The sequence below is a fragment of the Epinephelus moara genome, chromosome 24 (assembly GCF_006386435.1).
Source record: "Epinephelus moara isolate mb chromosome 24, YSFRI_EMoa_1.0, whole genome shotgun sequence".
NCBI classification, from domain to species: domain Eukaryota; kingdom Metazoa; phylum Chordata; class Actinopteri; order Perciformes; family Serranidae; genus Epinephelus; species Epinephelus moara.
In genome coordinates this window covers 34486130-34497550 of record NC_065529.1, presented here as the reverse complement: position 1 = coordinate 34497550, position 11421 = coordinate 34486130, and the positions used below count along the sequence as shown (strand labels likewise).

Here is an 11421-nt window from a genome sequence, read left to right as displayed (position 1 = left end):
GTCTTGGAGGGATAAATATCTGAGCTTTTTAAAAGATTTTCTTTCAAAAGTCTACATTTTCATTATGCAGAAAATTAAAGGTCAATATTTCAAAAATGCAGGTGATAACAGCCTAAAATAGCCTGTTTTTACATCTAAATATATTAAATCTATCATGCCAGAATCCACTTTGAAATCATCTGTTTTTAAAATCATTAATATCTCATTTTGAATTTAAACACACCCTAACTCTAATTTAGTGAGAGTAGAAACAATAAATGCTCCATCACACATCAGTTTTCTCCCTTTTGTCTTTCAGGCGGCCCTTTGGACACGCCGAGACCTTGAATAATCAAAGTTGATGAGGCAGTTAGTTGCGAATGGTTTTTCCAGGAACGGTGGCGATGATTAATCAGCGCCGGCCTCTTCACCCGCGCACATTACAAGGTTAATCTCTCCATTGATTACAGCAGCAGAATAAAACCAATACTTCACTGCACATTTTCTCTGTTTTCACATGCGTGTGTGTATGTTTGCTGCTTTCTGTGACGCCGTCGCAGATCCACGAGGATGATGAACGATCGTTGATAGCATCTCTCCACCACAGCCATTACCCCATATTGAAAAAAATAAATCATGTTCAGCACATTAGATTCACATTTATTGACAAAAACGTTTTTCAAAAGTTTTTGTTTCTACAGCAAAGACTATTTTCACAGAAAGTATTAAAAACAATGTGTAAAGGGCATAAATATACATTCTGACGTCTGCTCGCCGACGTCTACAATCTTCACCGAACACTGATGAAGACAACAAAAAGGTCCACAACCACGCTTTGATCACGACAAACACACGTTCCTGTAACTGTCCATCGTTTCGTCTCCCTGGGTGATTACATAGATAACACTGTACCCCCAAAGGAAGCTGCGTCTTTTCCTCTCACACACAAACACATTCACGTATGTACAAACAGAAAACTGGTGTAATGTGTGTGAACTTGTGTCCCCCCGTTTTGGTGACTCCACATCATGTTGTGTGTTTACACAATACACGTCCGTGTGCCGGGCTCCTCGGGGTGTTTGGCCCCACACTGCTTGCCCTCTGGGATGCTGCTTCAGAGGTGACCTAGTTCTCCTGATTGTCAGCAGAAGGCAGTTTCATCAGCTCGCTTTGTGCCGAGGCACTGAACTGTGCCTGGGACCCTGGGACAGGCCAATTGGACTTGTGTAATGAAGCTCATCACACACATGCATGCACACACACACACACACACACACACACACACTGCTGCTGTCGTCAGGTCCGGGGCAGCAGAATTTATAACAGCTATTTATTACCTTCTGCTTTATCAAAGAAATGTGATTCCTCTGCGTGTTTCTGATGCATGCACCGCACCGCCATTATGGTCCATTACTGGGAGGTGACAGAGATGGAGCAGAGGGTGGTGATAGATGTCGGTGCCGGGGCCGACTGTCATTACTCCATCTATTGAGCGGAGAGTGGCGAGACACTTCCCACAAAATGGCCGCGGAGCACCAACATGGCTCCGGCAGCGAGGAGTAAATGATTCACATCTGATGATCGGCACAAAATGTTAACCACATTCATTTGCTGCGTGCGTGTGTTCAGAATACCTCGAGTGGCGACACAATCAAAACAGTCCGACTGCAGCGACACTGGTGCCTCTTCACAGCAGAGTGTGTGAGTGAATATTTACACATGACATCTATCTCACTGCACTGTTCAGGACGTCAACAGATCCGTCAGAAACTCGGCATCGAGAATTATGTACAAGAACACTGCAAATTCCCACACTGAGCATGGGTGACTTCACACAACATACTGTTACACTGAGCGCGGCAACTCCACGTGATCCTACAGTCTCTCTAGCCTACACAATACTCATCAAATACAGAAGCAACAATGGCGTTACATTCATATAAATAACAATTATCCCAGTAAACCCCCAAGAGTCACTGCAGCACTTTCGGCTCGATTCATGCATTTAAAAATGAGACCTGAAGACCAGCTTCACTGTGTGTCCGTAACAACTCCCTTTAGAGGTGCAATAACTGTCCTTGAGGTTGTGACACCAAATCCCTTGGTATCAAAAGAAAAAAGGAAAGTCTCTTTGAGCTTCTGTACAGGTCAGGGGTCCTTGGAAGTCCATGGATTTTTTTATAAGGCCCAGGAGATTGCAGGGTTTCACAGATAAGAAGATATCAGTTCGTCCGGGTCTCTTTCCCTCTTTGAATGGCACAGACAAAGGATGGAGGCGATACAGAAAAGAGCGAGCTCTCCTTCTTTGTTTCGTTTGTGATCAAAATGTCTGAGATGGGAAACGGTCAGCGGAGAGACATAAGCAGATGAGTGGATGAGAGAGAGTCAGTTGATTAACTGATTGATCAGACTGTAACTGTGTTTACAGAGAGCCAAAGTCCTGCTCCGTTTCTAGGCCGGCCTCTGATCCACTGGCTTTCAGTTTTCAATGTTTTTTCTTGATTTTAATCATCAGTGATTACATGACATGATACTGGAGTTTTCTGTCCACGTTCTTAGATAAATGGGTACCTGTGGCAGCCATTTTGTTTAACGCATTTAAGTGATCTGTTTTGGCTTTCTCCGGCAACTTGATTTATTTAATGTCATGTTAACGGGAAACCTGATTTCTGGTAGGGGGTTTAGAGACACCTAAATTCCCCACAAAGCTGTTGTGGAGATCTAGAAATCTCCACAACAGCTACTAAACAGACTTCATGGTGACAATTTTCAGTCTCAAAATAAACATCGTTTCCCCTCGTATAAAACAACTTTTAAAATGTACTGTACAGTACAGGTTTAGACACCAGATTATAGCCTAGAATATGGTCGCAGAGCTCCAGTATCATGCGTCAGCTTCTTACAAAACCCTGACTACTTTTACATGCACACAATAATCCTACTTTTGCCCTTATTCCGAAAGAGACGATACTCCTACTGAGCTGTTTACGTGGAAAATGACAGTGAATGCAGCTGTGCATACTTTGATTAATGTGCCCTAACGTGTCGTTTTTCACGATGAATAAAAGTGGAACCACTTGTCTCATTTTCTCCCTTTGCTACAAAATGTTTTCAAAGTTTTCCACTGGTGGCCGTGTGAACGCAGCCTTCCTCTTTCATTCCTTCAACAACCTTCTCGAAAAGGTCAATCTAAAAAGTCTTTTATAATGTTTAAAAGCAGGTGTGTTTCTCCTTCCAACTAGAAATGAGGGATTTTCTTTTGGGCATGCGTCTCTAACCCCTGCCTTGCAAACTGTTGGTGTGTCAGTTTGTGTATAACGCACAGAGCTGACCATAAACAGGCAAGAGGCCGAGTGTAAACTGCAGTAAAAAGCCCAGCTGAGATGCTTATTTAGAAAATGCCACAATCAGAGAAAGGCCTAACTCTGAAAATATGCCGTTTACATGACCTGTATCAGCTTCAGAATATCATCACATTCTGAATAAAAGCAGAATATTACTTTGCATGTAAATGTAGTCACTGATGAATGAAACCCGCGATATGAAAACACACTGTCTGTCTGGCCTGAGGAGGGGGCGGGACCTCGGCTCTCTGTAGCCAGAGGTGCTCTGCATCCCCATCTGCTCGCTCATGGTTGGAGATGATTGCTTGAAAGAAAAGATGGCGAACCAAACTGCCCTGCCGCTCTCTCTCCCTCTTTTCTCTGTCGGAAGTAATGAGTCACGTCAGCCGCTTTCTGCTCGCGGCGTCGCAGCCCCGCCGGTAATGCAGGAGAGGAGTGATGGAGTGAAGGGAGGAGGAAAAAGAGGAGAAAGACGGAGAGAGGAAAGGTAGAGGGGAAAAAGAGAAGGAGGGCAAAGTGTGTTCATCTGATCATAGACAGTTTTTTAGCTCTGCTCCTGGCAGATTCTCCATCTATCTGTTCCTGCGTCCTCCATCTGTCCATCTGTCTCCTTCTCCCTTGTTGATCCGAGGATGAAAAGGACGAGAAGAAGAGAGGGCTGCACGGATTTGATCTTTTTTTTTTTCAGGCTCTGCCTTTGTCCTTCTTGGGCAACCTGTTCCCCGATCTGTTCGTCCATCTTTCACAGCCCTCTGCTGGCGTTGGGTTTCAGCTTGATGACCCACTCCCCTCCTGAGTTACTGTTGTACAAATCCAGAAGGTGTGTGTCGGGGTCCAGACAGTGCTCACCTGCAGAGATCACACACATGAAAATATGAGACGCTCTCATTGTTGTAATTTTAAATATATAAATAAATGTAGGGTTGATTTAACATATCAATACGTCTGCAACTAAATGCTGTAATAATGTGAATTATTATCTTTAATTGTTGATTGTTTGACCTATTTAATGTATGAAAATTGTGAAAAATGCCCAGTTTCTCAGAGTCTAAATTGATATTTAGTTTAAAGTTCTATAAAACAGAGAAAAGCAGCAAATATTCCTGACTGAAAAGGTATAATTTCAGATTTTTGGGGGATTTTTTTGTCTTGAAAAATGACTTAAACGATTAATGAATTATCAAAATAGTATCTGATCATTTTATTATTTTTTTCAATTAACAGTCCATTTTTCTTACTTCGACTTACTTTCAAAACAGTGATCATAAATCACTACTCTCAGTTACGTGTAGATTCACAAGTTTCACATCACAAGGCCGAACTGACTGAACAAGTTTGTCTCCTCACTCTTCACTGTGTCAGCTCTCCTGTGAGCGCACAGACATGTGTGTAATAAGCATTTGTCTGCTCTGATAACTGCAGATGCACTGCTCTTGTCTCTTTGGCGCTCGCACAGTTCATTATATAAGACCTTGCTACCCTCATCAGCTCAATGAGCAGAAAGACATGCAAATGTCAGAGCTGCTCCGACCACAGAGAACGCCGCAGCCACTTCCAACTTACCAATGTTCCCTCCCACTTCGTACAGGGCGCAGTCCGGATACACCACGGCGCCATTTCTGTTAAGAGACATACGACACTTATGTAGCATCCTTTGTTTCATTAAGATGGATGAAGCACTTTATTATTCATCAGGTGACACCATCACTACTGCTAGAAAAAAAGCTTAAAGTTAACTGTTAACGTTATGTAACAGAATTAAAGTCAAGAGTTATCTGCCTTTACAGTCATCATTTAAACTCGTACCTTCGCATTTTGCCCTTTCCATTGTCGGGGCTGCGGAGGGACTGGCGCTGAAACTGTGCGAGCAGGTCTGAGGCTCTGGAGTTGATGTTGAGCTGATACTCCATGGTGCTGCTCACCAGATCCCCGACCTGGATCTTCACTGTACGACACAACTGCAGGGCAAGAAACAAAAGAGAGTTAAAGAACATTTATCACCGAATTAACTTTGGATTAAAACAATGACGTTTCCCCACAAAACACCTTGTTGCGTGCAGCTAAAACATTAATACAGTTTTATATCAGTTTGTGAGGAGCTTTTTGTGGACGATGAGATCAACAGGAACAAATAAATCGACACAAGGCTTTGTGAGTATTAACATAAATAAAGGGTTGTTAACCAGCTCCTCACCTCTGAGGTGTTTTTATCAGGTTTGTCACGGCTGTCTGTGTGGATCTTCCTCAGCAGGTTCTTGATGCGGCGATCGTAAAACTGGTAACGCCGGTTGCTATTCTCGTTCAGCTTACGCACCTGGCTCATGAGGAAGTTTGGGATCTGAGGAGGAAAAGGAACATGACTCAAGATCTGTGATTTTCATGCCATGAAATATGCACACAGTTCTTATCATAGATCAAACTACTTGGTTTTGTAGAAAAACAACCAACAATTAACCATTTATTACAAAATTTGTACTAAAATGCTTCTTTGAAAGTCAAGAGTTCAGCTACATTTAATGACAGCTTTGTCTGATATTAGGTTTCCAATTTACTATGTGACAACAGGGATAAGAAATAGAAGTTTCTGTTATGAGTGTTGTTTTATTACTCTTTATTAAAGGCATACATCACCCACAAAATGATCATTTGCATCTTTACTACTCCCCCAGTGTTACATCAAATGTTTCTGCAGGTTGAACATGTGGGTGAATGTGTAGGCGGTCCTACCGTCCAGAGCAGGTCCTGGTAGCGGATGAGGAGCCTCATGACATCAGCTGCCTTCTCCGCGTGTCCTTTCTCTGCCCCCTCAGTCAGTCTGCTGGGGACGGCCTTATGCAGGAAGAGGTTGGGAGCCATGATGGTTGCTACGGCCCACAGGTTCATCCTGTTCTTCTTCTCCCTGGAAACCACCTTACTGAGGAACTCGAGGAGCGCCTGGCGAACACACAGATGGATACAGATATGTGAATTTTAAAGGCATTCAGTAGTACTGGAAAAGATTTTTTTCTGTCAATTTACATGTAACATGGCGGCAGAACATTCCAGTTTTTGCAGAGTTGACAGACACTCGCTCATTTTTAGCTGAACAATGTTTGAATGTTGAGAGGCCACTTACACTGAGGCACAAAATGGAGTAAAGTGAATTATCACAGTGACTGAATCATCTGCAACACCTCGACTGAGAAGTATGTTAATGCACAGTAAGTTTCAGCTGCCTCCACTGGAGTCAGAGTAATTAGTTCAGGTGGGATTTATGCTCCTGGATGCTATAAGCGGAGCTGACTGCACACTGGCGTCGCTGAAAGTGAGTCATGGTTAATGCAAGCCGTTATATAACAGAGCAGAGAGTTTATAATGTGGATTAGGAGCAGAACAATATAGTAATGCGTTATGAAACGGTGCTTCGGTGTGTCGAGTTACATAAAAGTGTAAATTGAGATGAGTTTCTGACAACCTTAAAGATACTATGATGGATGTTCCTACAAAACAATGTATGGACTCATACAGAAGTAATCCCACTCAATCATCTCTTAAGATCCACTAGAAGTGTGTGGTGATATATTTTTATGTAGAAACTCTGCTCCCCAGGCGGCACGGTGGTGTGGTGGTTAGCACTGTCGCCTCACAGCAAGAGGGTTGCCGGTTCGATCCCGGGCGTGGGAGCCCTTCTGTGCGGAGTTTGCATGTTCTCCCCGTGTCAGCGTGGGTTCTCTCCGGGCACTCCGGCTTCCTCCCACAGTCCAAAGACATGCAGATTGGGGACTAGGTTAATTGATAACTCTAAATTGTCCGTAGGTGTGAATGTGAGTGTGAATGGTTGTCTGTCTCTATGTGTCAGCCCTGCGATAGTCTGGCGACCTGTCCAGGGTGTACCCTGCCTCTCGCCCGCTGTCAGCTGGGATAGGCTCCAGCCCCCCCACGACCCTCAAGAGGATGAAGCGGTTAGAAGATGAATGAATGAATGAATGAAACTCTGCTCCCTGACTGTTTACTTCTTATTCTGCTGTGGTCAGGACGATCCTCGGCACAGCACGCAGGTGAGGTCAGGACTTTATAGAAAGGTAGCGACCAGCTGCCAAATTGTGAGCAGCATGCATTCAAGAGGAAGCTACAAAAACTGCAGACACAGCGACGACCACATATATATTGGGGGACATTTATGGATTCTGTAAAATCCCAGTGATGCTTTTAACACCTGGAGATCAAATATTTTTCAAAACTTGACTCTTTTATTTTGGAAGGTAATTTTAAAACTATATTGTGCCTGGAGATCAAGTGTGTGCAGGGTGGAGGAAGTATCCAGATCTCTTACTTAAGTAAAAGCAGCAATACTACACGGTAAAAATGCTAATTAAATTGTTAATTAAGTAAAAGTTTACATTAGGCGTTAGTGCCAGTTAATTAGGAACACTCAGCTGAAACTAATGCAGTGTAAAACTCCAGCCTTGCCATTAATCTTAGCTTAATATACTGTGTGTTCATTTTTGAGGCTGCAGTTTGTTGTGCTGCTGAATTGTTTATTATTCTGACCACCTCACTTTAATCAGTGAGGCTAGGCTAAAGAACAGAAACACCTTTGTGTTTAATCCAATACGGTTCAAGCGCACCACAAAATACATCCTCATCAAACAATTTAATCACCACCTCTCTTTAACTGGGGATTTATCGTTGGACTGTTGTGTTAGACTGCATTAGTTTTCACTAGGTGTACCTAATAAACTGGCAACTGAGTGTATTATTTAATCAAGTTATTATTACTCATGCATTAATGTGCAAAGGAGCATTTTGCTGGTGCAGTTTGTGAAGCTCAAGCTGATTTTGAATATTTTATATATTGCTGGTTAGTTAAAGGAATACTTCAGCCACAAAATGATTTTAAATAGCAAGTTTTTAGGGAAATACGTGTGTTTGGGAAGTACTGAGCACACGACTGGATCAATGATACTTGGATTATACTGCGCGAGTTGTATGAGACTTTGTAACCAGATGTTTCAATATCATTTTGTTGACGTCAAAGCTGTGCCCACCGTAAGCACAGTACTAAGAACACATGTATGTAAGGACCTGGAAGGATTATTGCTGAAACAAAAAGTGTGGCGAAAGCAGATTTTTGCAGAGCATGTTTCTTTTAATATGACAGAAGAATGTGGTGTCATGTTTATGTGACGTTTTACAAATCAGGCCATAAATCTGATTATTTGAATTCACACAAACACAGAGAATCAAGTAAAAGAATATCAGTGTGTTCAGTCGGTGCTGAGATCTCTTGATCTCAGAGCGTGACAACTATTTTTGTCTCTACTTCATGAAGTGCATTGTTGAATAGTCGAGGTGCTGTGAAGTGTGTGAGAGTGTGTATACCTTCAGTGTGTTCCTGTTGGGCTCAGGCAGCAGCAGGATGAGTAGGTTCAACATGTGAAGTTTCTGCCTCAGCTCCGTGATGTCTGAAGGAGGAGGGAGCAAAGGTAAGACAGGTTTAACACACACACACAGACACACAGACACAGACACACTCACACCCTCTTCATTTCCTCTGCATTTGGCTGAGAGTAATGGGATACCTAAAGATTAATGACATTGTGACAGACAGTCATTAGGTTTGTTAGCTTATGTCTCTGTGGTCACACGTCATTTATCACTTTGCACTGATCCTCCTCACAAACTGCACATCAGTGAGTCATCAATCAGATCGTATTAATATCAGTGCGTTCTTTTATTAAGGTGAGACTAATGTGAAAATAGCAGATCTTTTACAGCTGCTTTGTCACAGTGCACAGACGCCTCTTGAGAGGCTATCAACTTGTTCATCTTAATGTTGGTTTTCTCAGCCGGAGCAGAAAGAAGGAAGCATCATGGTGAAGAGACTCAGGTAATTATGATGTGAACCCTGCTGAGCTGTCTGCAAAAGTGGGCAGCAGATTGTTGAAGTTGTGGAGAGGGATTATTGTGTGTGCCTGATTTATACTGTAAAAATGCAACTTGTCAGATAAGAGAACACATTCACAGTGAGTCACTTCACAAACACACCCCGCTGCTGATATACTGCATGATCTACAGCTCTGGTTATGGTGTAACTGTAACAGAGGAGCAGTGTACTTCGTGATGAGTCCTGAAACTCAAAGATCTTAAATCAAACAACAGACATTTGTCTTGTATCTTTGGAGAGCAGCCTCACCCAAATGACTCAGATACAGTGTGTGAACGTGATGTCAGAATGTTTATACTTTCTGTTTAACGAGACTTAAAATGCTACACACTGACCTCTGACGGCGCTGAAGGTGTTGAGGTACTCTGCGGTGAGAAGAGGAGCGGGAAGTTCCCTGATGAACTTCTTGAGCAGCGCGGCGGCATCATTGGGACTCACGTCGTCCCAGCAGACTTGCCCTGAGTAGAAGTTGGTCTCCAACCCAGCAGACTTGCCCTGAGTAGAAGTTGGTCTCCAAGTTCTGCTGCAGCTGCTGCAGGTGGAAAACAATGAGACGGTTTCAGAACAGCATGAACACAGATGAACTGTCAGTGTCTCCCGTTCGTAGGCTCAGTCACTGGTATTTGATCATTTATAAAGCCATACTGGGTAAACTCCCTTTGTACATTTGTACTTTGATTGAACAGAGATCTGACTGTAGCTACAGTCTGAGATCTAAAGACTTAGTTTTGTTGTCTGTTCCTCGTGCACTGACCGAGCTGGGAAGGAAAGCTTTTATGTGCTCAGCTCCTCTCACTGAGGATAACCTTCAGAAAGAGCTAAAACTACGTGAACGGGTTTCTCTGTCTGACATTAAAGCTCTCATAAGCACAAGGATGAATGAGTCGTCTTGTTATTGTGTGTAGATGCTCTGATATTTCTACATGTTACTGTGTATCTTTAATGTTTTTTATTGTGGCTGTAACTTTCTGTGTGCTGCTGTGTCGGCCAGGTCTCACTTGTAAAGGAGATTGTTGATCTCAATGGGACTTACCTGGTTAAATATGTGTTAAATAAAGTAAATAAATAAAAAATGCATACAAAAAGAGCAATTACAGTTAATGGATTTTATGAAGGCAACTAGACGGCACTGGGGGAGGGAGACAAAGCTTGAGTTTGAAGAAACGAAAATAATTTGACAGCCATTTACACTATATTTTCATGTGTATTATAAACATTATATGAATATTTTATTGTAATTGTATATACCAGTGTAGCACTAAACCCCTAGTTTTAACACTAAGTCCCAGACTCAAAAATATCAGTTAATTAATTCAACAATTATCAGTTATTTTATTTTCAATACTTTTTTAAACAGTTTTTGTGTGAAATGTGTCTGATCAGTCAAGACTGTTAAATATTGTTTTTCTATATAACATATATAAAGTTTCCAGTGTTTGTAAATGTTGAATTTTTAAGTGACAGTGATGGTGATGTACAACGAGACCGAGAGTTGTTTGTCACTCACAGACGCGACATGGCTCTAAAGCAGCTATTTAAAACTCATTAGTATCAAATTAACTCTTCAGACTGTGGATGTTACAAACACATGAGGTCACAACTAATTACCTGTCACTGTTATCAGTCTCTATTTGTGCCTCAGGCGTATATATATATACATATCTATATATATATACATATATATATATATACACACTATTGTCTACAGCTTGTTGCTAACAGAGGCGGCCATCTTAAGTTTTGTTAACATACTAAAATGAGTCAGGGAGGATTTTGAGCTTTGGATTAACAGATTTTTGTTGATTCCTGCTTCTACCTGTTAATCTAAAATCAGGGAGAAAGTATGTTGTGCTCTGCTTAAATGGCAGAATATGCTGAGGGTGGAAGATCCTTCATGAGCTTGGGACAGGTGAGAAGAGACAGATATGTCACAAGTGACTGTTTAACTTTTATCAAGTATGTAACATTTACAAACATTTCTATATCTGAATTTTATTTATTAAAAATGTTTTAGAAAAAAGAAGAAATACAATCACAGTGGAGTGATATTTTAGTAGGCTAAAATCATCATAAAGTAAAGATAAAAAATGTATGTCAAATTTTTATGTGTAGTTAATTCTCTCTAAATGATCTTTGTCGTCAGATCCATGATCTGGTGCATGATCATCTCTC

General features: G+C 41.8%; 1 protein-coding gene across 5 annotated transcripts in view; it reads right to left on the bottom strand.

Moving 5' to 3' along the window:
- Nucleotides 1-618: 618 nt before the first annotated feature.
- The window catches only part of LOC126386555 (rho GTPase-activating protein 40), a 30816-nt gene continuing 20013 nt past the window's right edge, over nucleotides 619-11421 (bottom strand). For all 5 annotated transcript variants that reach the window (XM_050038964.1, XM_050038965.1, XM_050038963.1 and 2 more), the window contains 8 exons: nucleotides 9767-9781; nucleotides 9585-9729; nucleotides 8685-8767; nucleotides 6051-6257; nucleotides 5518-5661; nucleotides 5130-5281; nucleotides 4887-4942; nucleotides 619-4172 (listed from right to left, as the gene is read on the bottom strand). In XM_050038964.1, the coding sequence (XP_049894921.1) occupies nucleotides 4066-4172; nucleotides 4887-4942; nucleotides 5130-5281; nucleotides 5518-5661; nucleotides 6051-6257; nucleotides 8685-8767; nucleotides 9585-9729; nucleotides 9767-9781 (909 nt within the window). In that variant the 3' untranslated portion in view covers nucleotides 619-4065. The remainder of the gene's footprint in view (nucleotides 4173-4886; nucleotides 4943-5129; nucleotides 5282-5517; nucleotides 5662-6050; nucleotides 6258-8684; nucleotides 8768-9584; nucleotides 9730-9766; nucleotides 9782-11421) is intronic.